We start from the raw sequence: 16446 nt of genomic DNA, 5'->3' as shown, positions 1-16446 counted from the left end.
GTTGATTCCAGAGATGAGGGATTTGTCATATGAAGAGAGATTGAACTGTTCAGGCCTACACTCTAGAGTTTAGAAGAATGAGGAGGGATCAAATTGAGGGAGAGAAGATGATAAAAGGTATGGATAAAGTAGACGTGGAGCGGATGCTTTCTCTTGTGGGACATTCTAGAACGAAATAAGAGGTAGCAAATTTAAAACGGAGTTGAGGAGAAACTACTTCTCATAGAGGATTGTGAATCTGTGGAATTCGCTACCCCAGAATGCAGGAGTTGCAGGGACAGTGAGTACATTTAAGGAGGAGTAGATTTACAATTGGTAATGGGTTGAAGGGTTATGGAGAACGGGCAGGACAGTGGAAGTAAGGCCATGATGAGATTAGCTATGATCGAATGGCCTAATTCTGCTCTTATACCGTATGAACTTATGAAAAAGACACATTCATGATAGAATACTCTCCACTTGTCTGGATGACTACAGCTCCAACATTGCTCAAGAACCATCCAGGACAAAGCCCACTTGATTGGTACCCCATCCACCTTAAAATTCACCCCCTCCACCACCAACACACAGTGGCAGCAGTATGTACCATCTGCAAGATGCACTGTAGCAACTCACCAAGACTCCTTCGACAGCACCTTCTAAACTCATGACCTCTACCACCTAGAAGGACAAGGGCAGAAGATGCTGAGAATACCACCACCTGCAGTCACACACCAACCTGAGTTGAACTATATCGTCATTCCTCACTGTCACTGGGTTAAAATCCTAGATCTCCCTTTCCAAAAGCACTGTGGGTTTAGCTGCAACACTTGCACTACGGCAGTTCAAGAAAAAACATTTGGGGATTGTCAATAAATGCTGGCCTGGCCAGTGATGCTCACATCCCTTAAAATAATATAAAATAAATGCCTTTCCTTGGACAGCTCCCACCTGTTGCACTTTGTGGGATCTTACTGTGTGGAACATTGGCACAAAACAGTAATTACAATACTTCAAAAGTATTTGCTTTGCTGTGAAGCTATTTGAGGTGTCTTGAGGTTGTGAAAGGTGCAATATAAAGTTTTTATTTCATAGAATAGAATCACAGAATTCCTACAGTGTAGAAGGAGGCCATTCAACCCTCATAGACTCTGCACCAACCCTCTGAAAGAGCACCCTACCTAGGCACACTTCTCTCTTTCCCCCCCCCCCCTTTATCCCTGTTACCCCACCTAACCTGCACATCTTTGGTCTGTGGGAGGAAACTGGAGGACCCGGAGGAAAGCTACACAGACACTGGGAGAAAGTGCAAAGTCCACAAAGACAGTCACCCAAGGCCGGAATTGAACCCTGGTCCCTAGCGTTGTGAGGCAGCAGTGCTAACCACTGTGCTGCCGTGCCACCCTGAAACTCCTGAAGTGTGTGCCTGCTACTTATTTTTCTATTCTATGTGCACTTTACTTTTATCTGCATTACATTTTACCGCCCCTTGCTTATTTTGGCCAATTTGCTATGCCATTCCTCCGATTCCATTGACCCTTTCATTTTGGTATCCTCGGCAGATTTTACCACTTTGCATTGTGGTTCTTGATTTAAGTCATTCAATAAATGATAAACTGTAATGGTCTCAACTTTGAGCCCCAGGGCACACCACTCTATGCCTTCCCCCAACCACACCACCCATTAATGGCTGCTCACTAATTTCTGCCCTCAACCAGCTTTTTACATTTGAAACTAGGGCTCACCATGAATCCCCACTGCCTTGACTTTGACTAATAGCTGATCGTGAGTATGTTGTCCAATATCTTTTGGAAGTCTAAAGGACTTTCAGTTATCCCCACTTGAGATATTACTCCCATAAAGACAATGAGGAAGTTGGCCAAGCAGGATCTTCCTTCCCTGAATCCATGTTGGTTACTATACGTAATGGGAATAAATCATATAGCCCTTCTTTGGCCATTCAAATAGAAGATGGCATATCTGTACCTGAACTTCATTTTTACCTCCTTTTTGCTCTCTCTCCTTTGAAACCCTTAACCGACAAAAATCCATCACTTTGAGTCTTAATAATTTAAGTTGACTGAGCCGCAGTCTCATTATCTTTTGGGAATATGTTCCAGACTTCCTCTGCTCTTTTGTGCGAAAAAGTGTTTCCTAGACAACCTGGTTCGAATTGTATTATTCTGCCCTCTTCTGGATTGCCCGACAGAGAAAGTGCTTTGTCTATGTCTTACCCTATCAGATAATCACATCATTTTGGGTACCTTGATTAGATCACTGCTCAGCCTTCGAAACTCAAAGGAGGATTTAGCCACTTGGTCGCTTCATTTAACCCTTTAAGCCCTGCCATCATTCTGGGTGTCCGGTCTGAAACCATAATGAGAGTACAGCTGGTCAATATTTATAAGTCACCATTAACATAGATTACAGTACTGAAGAAAGTTGAATGATTCAACAGAGCTTGATGGCAATTGATGCTATCTGCATTTGTGTGTATGAAATGCAGCCTTTTCTGACCCAGCTCTTGATAAGTTCGCTTATTAATCAAAACATTTCATGGAAATGAATTGATTTTTAATGTTTTGTTAAATAAATGTTTAAGCATTTAAATTTCCTGATTACATCATATTCCGAGGTGACATAGGTATGATGGGTTGCACTGTGATCTCTGGAGATACAAAAAGCTTTCAGCATGTATCTATTCCATTATTGTGACATAGTTAAGTTTTACCATTTTGTTGTGTTTAACTGAATTAAAGGTAGCAACATCAGGATATCTGAAATACTTCTGAACTGTGTTGATTGCTGTAATGTAGGGAAAAGTGGAGTCATTTCTTTTTCACAGCAGAATCTCACAAACAGCAATGAGAAATAAGACCAGATAAACTGTTTTTGATGATGAGGGATAAATGTTGGGCAGGATACCGAGACATCCCGCCTGTTCTTCCAAAGTGTGATTGAGTTATTTTACACCTATCTGAAAGCACCGACCTCTGTTTAATGTCTTATTCAAAAAAAAAGTATCACACTGAATGATTAGCTTGGATTGTATGATCATGTCTTCAAAGGAGGGGTTGGACCCACAACCTTCTGATTCAGAAGTGCCAGCACTGAACCAAGTATGACACTGTAATGATGCAATGTGTAAATAATTGACAGCAATGATCAATTTGGGATTTATCTGGGAAAACTTGGCAAATGGATCCATCCTCTTTTTAGCTGTTTCTTTCTTGAAATATTGGGCTGGATTTTCATCCTCGAGGTGAGCACTGGGAGTTGGGAAATTTGTCTGCCTGGCGCACACTCCTTAGGAGAAAGTGACTTCAGAGGCAGGATTATTGTTGTGGAGGAGGAGAGCAGGTTGGTGATTGGAGTCAGGCCTGCCACCATCCCAGCAAGAGTTTGGAGGTAGCCCCAGGGGCTGAGCAGTTTAAAAGTCCTTGAGGACTTTGTCATATTTACAGTAAAATCAATAAAACAACAGTTCTCTAGCCCACACCCCTCAACTCCTCACCCCTACATGCCAACTCGTGTCACCAAATTGCCCCACAGCCCCTCAAATCCTCCATGCTAACCTATCATAGAATTATAGAATCTCTACAATGCAGAAGGAGGCCATTTGGCCCATTGATTCTGCAACAACCCTCTGAAAGAACACCCTACCTAAGCCCCTGCGCACGCCCCTCCCCCTCCATAGCCCCATAACTCCACCTAACCGTTGGACAGTAAGGGCCAATTTAGCATGGCCAATCCATCTAACCACATCTTTGGACATTGTGGGAGGAAACCGCAACACCCGGAAGAAATCCATGTAGACACTGGGAGAACATGCAAACTCCACACCGCCAATCACCCAAAGTCGGAATCGAACCCAGGTCCTGGCGCTGTGAGGCAGCAGTGCTAACCACTGTGCTACCCCCCTTCATCTAGTATACACTCTGTACAGAACTATTGAACCCTATAGTAACAACAGCATATGTGACAAAGCTTTTAAAATGTAATTAATTACTACAGCCCGATTTTAAAATGTCAATCACCAGACCTTTTAAAGTATCAGTAGCAGAAATTACAAGCACCTGAAACCTCTTTCTCTGTAAATCAAAATATTTGTGCAATTGACTGAGTAGATCAAAGAGAAAGAGCTGTCAATCAAGCAATGTTTTCACTGAGGTGCAGGTGTTTCAACAAAGTTTATGGATGTCTGGCCTCTCAGCCAAACCTTATTATGCATTCACCAGTGCATAAACAATATAAAAGTAGAAAATGCCAGAAATGCACTGCAAATTGGTCAGGTCCTGCAAGGGAAAGATAGGCGAATGTTTGGGTAGAACCCTACTTTTGGATTTAAAAGTGACTCCAGTAGAGACAGTTTACAGGTGAGTTTAAAATTTTCAAAAAGCAAATGAATTTATACCATAAAATGTACTGGCAGCCAGAGGCTAATAATAGTGATGAAGGAGAATAATCTTTGAGCAAGTCAGCACAAAGTATTCTGTACATCTGTTTGTAGCCATGAACACATACTTCAGAAATTCCTGCTCTCCGAGCTGGGATCTGGGTACTACTTGAGGGATGCAGAAAAGGGGGGAAGAGAGATTTTCAAAGAACAAAGCATGGGGCGATAGGCCACATGCTACCACTTTCTTTTCAAATTGTAATCGGACAAAGTTACCTGATGTTGAAACCTTGCCCCAGGGTCTTTGAACTATCAACATCTGAATGCTCTCAATTATATCTTATGTAATTACAGATGAATTGAAAGAACATCTTGTGGAAGAGCATGCAATCGATAAGATCTTTACCGTAGGAAATTCTGATTTCCCTGTAAGCTGGGATAATGAAATCAAACTGTGGACCTTTCTCGAAACCAGAGCTGCACTCCTCTTAAAAACATATAAAACTACTACTGAGGTAGGTTCCTCATATATTGTTTTCATATTTAAAAATATTAAACCGGGAACTTGGTGATTTAGCTAGTCTTATGAATTTTTACTTGCGTGTTTAGTCTTGCATGTGTAAACAAAACCTCACTTTGTGTCTTCTAGAATTTATTGATACTTTTATTTCAAGAAGATTGTCACTATGTAAAGCTGCAATAACTAAAATGGAAGTAAAATTATAGAATGATTTAGGCGGCCACTCTGACCATGGTGTGTAGACTTTGAAAGAAGAGCTGTTCAATTTGTCCCCCTGCCCTGCACATTCCCCATGTCCTGCAAGTTTTTCAATTAAGTATTTATTTAATTTCCTTTTAAAAGTTACCGTATGCTGAAATTGTGGCATCCAGGAGTCAATGGGAATCTGGATTGGATACATAGCTAGCACAAATAAAGATGGTTGTTGGACGTCAGTCATCTCTGCTCCAAGCCACCATTGCAGGAGTTCCTCAAGGTAGTGTCATCGGCCCAACCACTTTCAACTGCTTCATCAATTTCATCAATGACTTTCCTTCCTCCCATAAAGTCAGAAGTGGGGATGATCGCTGATGATTGCACCAGCACCATTCGCAACTCCTCAGATACTGAAACAGTCCATGTCCAAATGCAGCAAGACCTGGACAATATTCAGGGTTGGGCTGACAAGTGGTAAGGAATATTCGCACCACCCAAGTGTCAGGCAATGACCATCTCCAACAAAGAGAATCTAACCATCACCCCATGACATTCAATAGCATTACCATTGCTGAATCCCCACCATCAACATCATGGAGCTTACTACAGACCAGAAACTGAACTGCACTAGCCATATAAATGCTGTGGTTATAAGAGTGGGTCAGATGATAGGAATCCTGCAACGAGGAAACTCCACCTCCTGACCTCCCAAAGACTCTCCACCATCTACAAGGCACAAGTCAACAGTGTGATGAAATACTCTCCACTTGCCTGGATGAATGTAGCTCCAGAAACACAATATTCAAGAAGCTTGACGTCATCCTGGACAAAGCAGCCCGCTTGATTGCCATTGCACCCGCAAACTTGCACCCCGTCCGCCACTTACACGCAGTAGCAGCAGTGTGTACCATTTACAAGATGCACTGTAGAAACTCACCAAAGCTCCTTGACACCACCTTCCAAACCTGCTTCTCTAATGCTTTGTTTTTAAAAGTTTCTTGAATTTCCACAGCAGAATGGCAAGTGAGATTGTGACGTCCTGGGGCATACACAGTAAAGTGCTTGCCATGTGGTAATAGTACTGAATTTTTGGAGGTAAACATTTATAAGGAAATGTTGTGCAGAGGGTATTAACCGGTATGTATACTTAAGTGAGATTATTTTCAGGAGTATTCTGTGAAACAGTTGACATCTGGACCATAACGCACAAAACATTTTCCTTATTTGCTCATCTGTACCTTCTTATCTTTGTTACCTGTGGATTCCACTATTCCAAAGCTCTCATGGCCAGCCTTCCAACTTTTACTCTCTGTAAACTTGAGTTCATCCCAATCTTTGCTGCATGTCCTAACTGTCACCAAGTCTTTCTTTTTAACAAACATTTTATTCAGGCATTTATGGTTTTATAACAACAAAAGATACCAATACAAATGTAAACATAATTCAGTGTGTAACACCTCCCCCAACCAATAACCATACCCCGCCAACATAGCTTATACACACAATTCCCATGTCCCTCCAGCTCCTCTCGCTGATCCTGCCTAAACTAATCTAAACTAAACTAAAATAACTCCCCCTACCCCTCCGTATTCCCTAACCCACTTCTTATTATATCTGCTAACTGTTTAGGTTTCCCCGAAGGGGTCGATAAACGGCTGACAGCTCCGGATGAACCCTAACACTGATTCTCTCAGGGCAAACTTATTTTCTCAAGCCTGAGAAACCCGGCCGTGTGGCTAACCCATACCCCCTTTTTTGGGGGCTAATAAGATCCGACTCCAGGCTATCAAGGAGGCAAAGGCCAAAACATTAGCTTCTCTCGCCCCCTAGACTCCCGGGTCTTCCGACACTCCAAAGTTTTCCATCTCCAGACTCAGCGCCACCCTCATTTTTAGCACCATGGACAAGACACCGGCAAATCACTGCCAGAATCCCTTTGTACATTTCCGAGACCTTCCCCTCACCCACCCCCGTTTTAGAAACTGCCTTATCCTGTATCCCCTGTGGCGGTAGAAGCGGAAAGGTCGAAACCTGCCTTTGCACAAAGTCCCTCAACTGTAGACAGCGAAACCCATTCCCATTCGGCTTCCTCCTCCAAATAAGGAAAGCTCCCATCAATAATGAGATCTCCCAGTCTCTCAATACCTGCTCTCTGCCACCTTCAAAACCCCCCATCCAACCTCCCCGGGACAAACCGGTGATTGCCACAAATTGGAGCTCACACCGACGCTCCCTCCACTCCCATATGTTTCCACCACTGTCCCCAAACTCTCAGGGCCGCCGCCACCACCACCGGGCTTGTAGAGTACTGAGCCGGCGAGAACGGCAAAGGTGCCGTTACCAGCGCTCCTAAACTTGTGTCCCTGCATGATGCCGCCTCTACCCTCTCCCATATCGACCCCTCCCCCACTACCCACTTCCTGATCATAGCTACATTTGCCGCCAAGTCGTAATTCCTAAAGTTCGGCAGGGCCAACTCTCCATCCCCCCTTCGGCTCTGCTCCAACAGCACTTTCTGCACTCGTGGGGTTTTACCCGCCCACACAAACCCAGAGATCACCGCGTTAACCGCTTAAAAAAGGCCAATGGTATAAAAATTGGGAGGCACAGGAAAACAAACAAATATCTCGGGAGAACCATCATCTTTACGGTCTGTACCCTCCTGCCAGTGACAACGGGAGCGTGTCCCAGCTCCAAAAGTCCTCCTTCATTTGCTCAACTAACCGGGCGAGGTTCGATTTATGTAGCTGCTCCCATCCCCGTGCCACCTGAATCCCAAATAGCGGAAACTCCCTCCCACCGCTTTAAATGGCAACTCCACCAGCCTCCTCTGCTGCCCCCGCGTCTGGATCACAAAAACATCACTTCTTCCCATATTCAATTTATACCCCTAGAACCGGCCAAATTCACCTAAGATCCGCATAATCTCTCCACCACACCCCCCTGGCCCCGCCCCACGGGTCAGAAATATGCAGGAGCAGGTCATCTGCATACAACGAGACCCTGTGCTCCAAACCCACGTCCCTGAACTAGCCCCTTCCAGTCCTCTGATGCTCTCAACGCCATCGCCAATGGCTCTATAGCCAAGGCAAATAACAGTGGGGAGAGGGGACATTCCTGCCTCATCCCCCCGGCTCTGTCTGAAATATTCCAAGCTCAACCGGTTCGTCCGCACACTCGCCACTGGCGCCTGATGCAGCAACCGGACAAATCTACAAAACCCTGCCCAAACCCAAACAGTGCCAGGACCTCCCACAAATACTTCCACTTCACCCGGTTGAAGGTCTTCTCCGCGTCCCTCTCCCTCCCCTCGGAGGGCATCATGGTGACATTCAAGTGCCTTCTAACGTTGGCCGTTAACTGCCTTCCTTTAACAAATCCCGTCTGGCCCTTCCCTATCACTCCCGGAACACACTCCTCTATTCTCGAGGCCAAAATCTTGGCCAGCAATTTGACGCAACATTTAGTGAGGAGATTGGTCTGCATGACCCACATTGTTCTGGGTCCTTCTCCCACTTCAGAATCAAGAGATCGAAGCCTGTGACATTGTTGGCGGAAGGACACCCTGCTCCCTAGCCTCATTAAATGCCCTCACCAGCACCCTAGGAAACTTCTTATAAAATTCCACTTGGTATCCGTCTGGTCTCCTTTTCCTGAGCTGAGTGTGCTAGCAGCCTACTGGCCTTCTCCCCATATTCATACATCGCTCCTGTCGCCTTCCTCAACTGCCCCACCACCGTCCGTGTGGATATCAGACCAAACTCCATCTGCAGCTTCTGCTACTCCTTCAACAACCCCGCATCCAGGGCTTCAGAATACCTTCTATCCACCTGGAGTATCTCCCTAACCAGCCTGTCCATCTCTGCCTGCTCCACCTCCTCCCTATGAGCCCGTATCAAAATCAGCTCCCCCCTAACTACTGCCTTCAGTGCCTCCTGTACCATTGCTGCCGAAGCCTCCCCTGTGTCATTTATCTCCAAATAATTCTGGATGGCCTCCCTTACCCACCCACACCTCCTCATCCACTAACAGTCCTACGCCCAATCTCCATTATGGGCGCTGACTCCCCTCCTTGCTCACCTGTAAATCTACCCAGCGTGGGGTATGGTCCGACACAACAATCGCCGAATACTCAGTATCCACCACCCCGCCAGCAAAGCCCTGTTCAAAACGAAAAAAATCAATCTGGGAGTACACTTTGTGTACATGGGAGAAGAAAGAAAATTACTTTGCTCTTGGCCGTCCGAACTTCCACGGATCTACCCCTCCCATCAGTTCCATAAACCTCTTTAGTTCCTTCGCCACGGCTGGCACCCTCCCTGTCCTAGAACTCGACCGATCCAACCTCTGGTCAATGACCGTATTAAAGTCTCCACCACCACCACCACCACCACCATGATCAGCCTATTTGAGGCCAAGTCCAAGATTCTCCACAACATCCGCCACATAAACTCCACGTCGTCCCAATTTGGTGTATAGTTATTCACTAATACCACCGGCATCCCCTCCAGCTTTCCACTCACCAGAACTTACCTAAGCCCCGAGTCCGCCACTATGCTCCCTCCCTCAAATGACACCCGCTTATTGATCAAGATCACTACCCCCTTTTAGAATCAAGCCCCGAATGGAATACCTGCCCAACCCATCCCTTCCTCAGCCTAGTCTGATCCACTAACTTCAGGTGTGTCTTCTGTAGCATTGCCACGTCTGCCTTCAAACTCTTCAAATGCGCGAACACGCGGGCCCTCTTGACCGGCCCATTCAGCCCTCTCACTTTCCATGTGATCAGCCAAGCGGCCTAACCCCCACTGATTCCCCCCCCCCGGGCTCGAACACACATATTAAAAACATAACAACCCCAACAAACACAAAGAAGAAAATTCCACCCACCATCCCCCATGAAGAAGAAAGTTAACCCGCAAACAAAACGGAGCAATGACCCCAAACCTAGTGCAAAACAATACAAACAAAACCCAAAGAGAAAATAAATTTAGCAGCACATCAAGAACACAGCTATTCGCCTCACAAGTAGGCTTACATTAACACTGCACTGAAGTTACTGTGAAAATCCCCTAATCGCCACGTTCCGGCACCTGTTCGGGTACACAGAGAGAATTCAGTATGTCCAATTCACCTAACAAGCCCGTCTTTCGGGACTTGTGGGAGGAAACCGATGCACCCGGAGAAAACCCACGCAGACACAGGGAGAACATGTAGACTCCGCACAGTGACCCAAGCAGGAAATGGAACCCGGGTAAGTACTGTGGCTGTAAGAGTCGGTCAGAGGCTAGGAATCCTGCGGCGAGTGCCTGACTCCTCAAAACCATGCCCACTATCTGAAAGCACAAGTCAGGAGTGTGAAAGAATACACTCCCTTGCCTGGATGAGTACGATTTCAACACTTGACACCATTGAGGACAAAGCAGCCTGATTGATTGGCATCCCATCCACACAAGTACACACCCCCTTCATCAGCACCACATAGTGGCACCAGGGTGTACATCTACAAGATACATTGCAGGGACTCATCCAAAACCCCTCAGGCATCATCTTGCAAACCCATGACTGCTACCATCCAGAAGGGTAAGGACAACAGATGAATTAGAACACCAATGCTTGGAAATATATCATTGTTCCTTCAGTGTGACTGGGACCAAATCCTGGAATTCCCTCCCTAACAGCACTGTGGGTATACCTACACCACAGGGACTGCGGCAGTTTAAGAAGGCAACTAATGACCACCTTCAGAAGGGCAATTAGGGATGGGCAATAAATGCTGGCCTCGCCAACGACAGCCACATTCCATGAATGAATTTAAAAAGGCTGGCCTCTTGCCAGATTTTCTTGATTCCACTCCTGGCAGCTGTACCTTCAGCTGCCAAGCTCTATACACTGGAAGTCCCTCCATAAACCTGGTGTGTGTGTGTGTGTGTGTCTCTCTCTCCCCTGCTTTATGTTACTCCTTAAAACCTGCCTCTTTACCCAAGCTTTTGGTCATCCATCCTAATATCTCGTGTGGCTCAGTGTCAATTTTTCTCTGAAAACACTTTAGAATTTTTTTACTAAGTTAAAGATGATATAACCTTTATATTGGAACGCTACATGAATTTACCGCCTCAATTAAATCACCTTACCTTCTCTACTCTAAGGAGAACCTGAACCTCTATATTATCTCTATGTAACTAAATGTCTGAATCTTGTGAAATTAATTCAATGTTGTCTCTTTCTAAATCCCCCCCCCCTCCCCCTTGGTTTTAGGATGATAAATCACTGCTTGAAAAGCCAGAACTGTCCTACCACACCAAGATGGCCATCCAGCTCCGCACAGCAGAGAAGGAGATCTTGGAAAAAGCAGTGCAAAGTGCTACGACAAAAAGAGAGCACTTTACAGAACTTCAGGACAAAGAGGCGCCGCTTCCCAAATATGAGGAAAGTAACATCGCCATGCTGGAGAACACTGTAACAGACTCCAAAATTCCGATGGTGCTGAGAAATTTAAACAGTGATGATGAAGGAGAACAGGATTTGAATTTAACGGAAGCCCTGGAGGAGGCAATCGTCGGAGGGGGGGGCATAATGAATGGAGAGAGCACTTTTCCCAATGATACCGATCCCAAAAGTCATGAGAACCCGAAAAAAGAAAACAATGCCAAAGAGGCTGGAGATGCCAAAAAGACCATATCAGGAAATAATGAGCACACCCTCACAGTAGAAATTGAAGAACAATCATGAAATATAATGAGAAAACAAAGAGGCTTGTACTTGTGTGAAGTGGAAATGGGAACTCTGAACATTTACTGTAGCTGAAAGTGCAACATATTTGATCATGTCCTTTTTAAGGTGAGGTGAGGTGTAGCTGAAGTGGTCTTGTCATAAGAAATTACTTTCCAGTAAAATTGCAATGTATTTAAAAGAAGTGATCTTAAAATAGCTTCTGGCCAATGTTTGTCTAGTCTCGTTGGGCTTGGATATAGGGAGGACCGTCAACCGTCAGAATGCATTTTTAGTAGCAAACGTCAGCGAATTAAGACTTGTTTTATTTAGCTCAAAAAATAAGCGCTGGGTCATATGAAAAACAATCCAGCAGTGAAAAGCTGATGTTAAATATTTTTTTGATTTCATAACATGTGTATATTGTTTAGTACACAAGTTTCTTTTTAAAATGTAATACTTCTAAACACAATATTCATTTTGTTTCTACATTTGAAGAGGTTCCATAGGAGTGATGACTCGTATGCACTTAAACCCATCCACAGTGACCACAAACCAGTTGCCCCTTGTCGACTATCATAATCAGGTGGTTACTGTTTCTAGTTTTTGTTTATTGGTGCAAAGAATATCAAGTGGTGGGCGAGTAACCAACTGGAATGTCATAGACTGAATGTCACGGTTCCATATGTCTGCTCCAAACACGTTGTACGCATTAAACATAACCACAAAGTGGGGTTGACGTAGAATGACTTCCAGTGAGGCTCAACTTTCTGACTGGGCAAATAAAGTGCCAAGCCTTTTGCAACCACAGCATAGAAACTTATAAACCCTTAGAAGCTCCGGAGTCTTTGATGATGTTGATTGGTTCATACGTTTGGCACCAGTGTCATCTGAAAACAGTTAAGGAAATCTAGACTAATATTTTCTGTTCTAGTCTGTGATAGTTTAAACTGGTGTGGTCCTTCGTTCCCATGAGAATGTTAGTGCTATTTGTTTGAATCCCTCAACCAAAGGCATATCGCATCTGCAAAAGACTATGGGCAGATAGTTACCAGAAGCTGGGCTTTATTCCGGTTGGAATAATGGGAATTCTGTGAGGGCTGAGGTTTAATGGCCTTCATAAGTTGGTGAACCAGCATTACCATAGTGCAAAGGCTAATATCCCTTTCTTTCTACACCTCTTCAAACTAATCATTGGTAATGTAATCTCTGTCCTAAGCAAAGCCATACATTTTCTTACTTTTAGACTAAATTTGTCACTATGCTGGTATATTGAATCAACGTATCCTATTTTGCCGATTTAAAATTATGTAATAGTGCAATGACTTATGGGGAAAACTCCTTGGATATGGAGCAAACGGAGCAAACATTTACTTAAAATGTAAATACAGTTGTACACTGATTCTCAAAATATACGTCAAGACTTGCATCCATAAGCCTTTGATAATTTACTGCTCCCACCCCACCTCTATGCAGCCCCATATAACTGAAAATTACCTTCATATGATGCTGGGCACAATCTAATTTGGACTTCAATTGTGCAACTGCAGCTCTGAATCTGAAGTTCAGGTTCAGTTAATGTTATGATTGAACCATCTTTGGGTGTTGTGAGCAAAGTAATTCTGAGATTATTGCCGTAGCAATGTAATTCAAAGTTGCTCAATTCAAATGGCCAGAAAATTCCACGCTTTTCTTCGTACTAGATTCCCAGCTGCTGATATTGATTTTGTTTCCTTGCTTAACTCACAATTTTTTTCAAGTGCGCGATTAGAGTGTGACCGAAATGGAGTGAATTTGGAAATCTGTAGAAACAGGATACTTGCCCTTGTCGAAGGAGAGTGAAAGTTCATAGCACAAACCAATCCCACATAAGTGGGAAATGGCAGAGCTGATGATTTGACACCGCTAAGTTTACACCTTTTTAAGGCACAATTGTGTTAGCTGTCTTTGGATTATGAACTTTTTATTTCTATCATGGTGACCAGTATATTGAGCATGATTTATGCTGACCTCTCTGTATTCTGAGAATTAGCAGAACCGTATTTGAGAAGGTGGTGTAACGACTGCAATGGAAAGGGCTAACTGCTGTGTCCATATTCTAGTGTGTTTATAATTTGCACAACTTATTCTATTTGAAAGAATACATGTGAGTTTTGTAAATTTGCAGCCCTTATTTGCTTTAATAATTTACCTGGCTGTATTGCTCATTTAACCCTTTGAAAATTCAAAAGTAAATTTTATTTTGAAGAATAATCTTTTTTACAGTTTGATTTGGAGATGTGTCTGTAGCATCCCTCCTTTGTCTCTGAAATATTGTTCACTGATCAGATTGTTTTGACTTCAAATGTTGGACAGGGTGTGAAACACCCTGTATGTTTTATACAGTTCTTTAAAGTAAATGTAACTATCTATTAATGTAGGATCTAGACCAGATGCTTCTACAACCTTCAAAATATTAAGGGAGATCAATGAATGTGAAGCTTTCAAGAAGGGGCCAGTGCCCTAGAAAGTTCAGGCTGCATTTCCTCTTGAATGTGATTACATTAAATGATGAAATTAAAGTAGTTCACCTTCTAAAGATGATGACTGGGGAGCATTTTGTTTGTTTTTTGAGAAAATCTACTTTCCACTCGCTACTGACCCTGTTCTTGTTTGTTTGCAAATTGAGTTTCTGGCTCCTCCCCACCATGTTGGAAGAAATCTTCTGCTCAGATTTGTAAATCACCACAGAAAGGAAATATTTTCATTTTTAAAAAGAAAAATGAACATTACTTCAAGCAACGTATTATTTTATGTAAGTGTATTTGTATTCTGATTTCAAAAGAAAAGATCGCAGTTATGGGGCACTTCTCTGAAGCTGCAGCGTATTATAACAGCAAAGTATTAGCATGTCACCTATTAACTTGAATAGGAAACTTCCCCACAAAAGGATGGCCGTTGTTTAGAAGATCAAGTAAAGTAAGTTCACATAAATGTATTAAATCAGGTGCAGCTAAGTCTTTCAAAAAGTACCAGCAGCAACTACAGACACTTGTCCAGACTTCTTCCAGAGGGCCACCTACATATAGTTGTGCATCGTAGAACACTGAGGGATGCATATAAACAGGTTGGTGGATAAATCCTAAATGTGTCCATGTCTAGAAATTTAAGCACACAAAATCAGTCACAAGAATTCTTTATTGTGAAAGTAGGAACGAGTCACCAGGTTGCTAGGTTTCTTGGGCACATATAGCCCAGGGGTTGTAGTTTGGACTCTCTCGCCCTCTTTGGCCCATGTATAAGTTTACTAGGGTCCGACTTCATGGCAAGATCTATACATCTGCAGGTAACCATGAAAACAATAAAAAAAGACTGGCAATCTAAAATAAAAACAGTTACTAGAAATTCTGAGCAAGTCCAACCACACTTGAGGGAGCAGTGGGCACATAAAATAGGATGGGGTGGGCCATCTTTCCACCCACTCCATAATATGGGAGGAGGGGGCATCGGAATTGACAGCCTAACCGCTTACTTTAAATGAATAATTAAAGTTCAATTGGACTTGTTAAAAAGCCAGCCAAATATCATCTGCGGGATTCTCCGTCGGCGAGATCCCCCACTTTCCCGACAGTTTACTCACGCCCACGGGTTTCACGCAGCCATGGGGTGGCCACAGTGGGGAAAACCCATTGGCCAGCTGCAGGAAGGGAGAATCCCACTGGCGGCGAGGGCGTGCCACACAGGAAAACGGGGCTGGAGGGATGGAGAATTCCGCCCATGTTTATGCTATAACTGTTTATGCAACAAATGCATCTCTGGTTATTTACATTTATTTTTATTAGGCTGAAATTTGTGCTTCACTATATTTACCAATTATACATTGCAAATTAACTTTCTTTTAACATATGATGTGTTGCAGTTTTTTTAAAGGAGTTGAAGGGGAGTGTCCAATAGTGACTGATTGCTGAAGATGATTAGCGGTTACTGTGGTGGTGTTCAAATGCAACCTACACCAAACTATAATTATGGTTTTAGCAGTTTTTTTTGCTTCATGTGACTGGCCACTATTATCCAATTTCTCCCCGTTGCTTTATTTTTCCCCAGTGCTGTAGGTTTATTCACAAAGTTGAACAGTGACTACATTATTGTTCATTGCATGAATTAAAGTAACATAATAAATAGAACTTTTGATCCATGAGGTGAGAGTGGCTGCACTAGAAATCAAGGCAGCTTTGACTGAGTATAGCATCAAGGAGCCCTAGCAAAACTGGAAACATGGGAATTAGGAGGGAGAATGTCTGCTTGTTGGAGTCAAACTTAGCCCAAAAGAAAGATGGTTGTGATGGTTGGAGGTCAATCATCTCAATCCCACGTCATCACTGCAGCAGTTTCTCAAGGTAGGGCCCTAGGCCCAACCATCTTCAGCTGCTTCAAGAGTGACCTTCATTCATTAATAAGGTCTGAATTGGGGACATTTGCTGATGATTGAACATTCAGCACAATTGCAACTCCTCAGATACTGGTATGTCCAAATGCAGCAAGACCTGGCCAATATCCAAGCTTGGACTGACAAGTACCATGTAACATTCATCCCATGAATGATTTTTTAAAAAAGACCATTAAAGGCTTCTACTGTTGAATGTTATTGATACTTAGAAGGGAGGAA

General features: G+C 43.6%; 1 protein-coding gene across 2 annotated transcripts in view; it reads left to right on the top strand.

Annotated features, from left to right (window-relative positions):
* setd3 (SET domain containing 3, actin histidine methyltransferase) overlaps positions 1 to 14379 on the top strand; it is a 184453-nt gene extending 170074 nt beyond the window's left edge. For both annotated transcript variants that reach the window (XM_072493008.1, XM_072493000.1), the window contains 2 exons: positions 4730 to 4890; positions 11349 to 14379. In XM_072493008.1, the coding sequence (XP_072349109.1) occupies positions 4730 to 4890; positions 11349 to 11822 (635 nt within the window). In that variant the 3' untranslated portion in view covers positions 11823 to 14379. The remainder of the gene's footprint in view (positions 1 to 4729; positions 4891 to 11348) is intronic.
* The last annotated feature ends 2067 nt before the right edge of the window (positions 14380 to 16446 follow it).

The sequence above is a fragment of the Scyliorhinus torazame genome, chromosome 2 (genome assembly GCF_047496885.1).
Source record: "Scyliorhinus torazame isolate Kashiwa2021f chromosome 2, sScyTor2.1, whole genome shotgun sequence".
NCBI classification, from domain to species: Eukaryota; Metazoa; Chordata; class Chondrichthyes; order Carcharhiniformes; family Scyliorhinidae; genus Scyliorhinus; species Scyliorhinus torazame.
The sequence above is the reverse complement of the archived record's forward strand: the minus strand, read 5'-3'. Positions and strand labels throughout refer to the sequence as shown.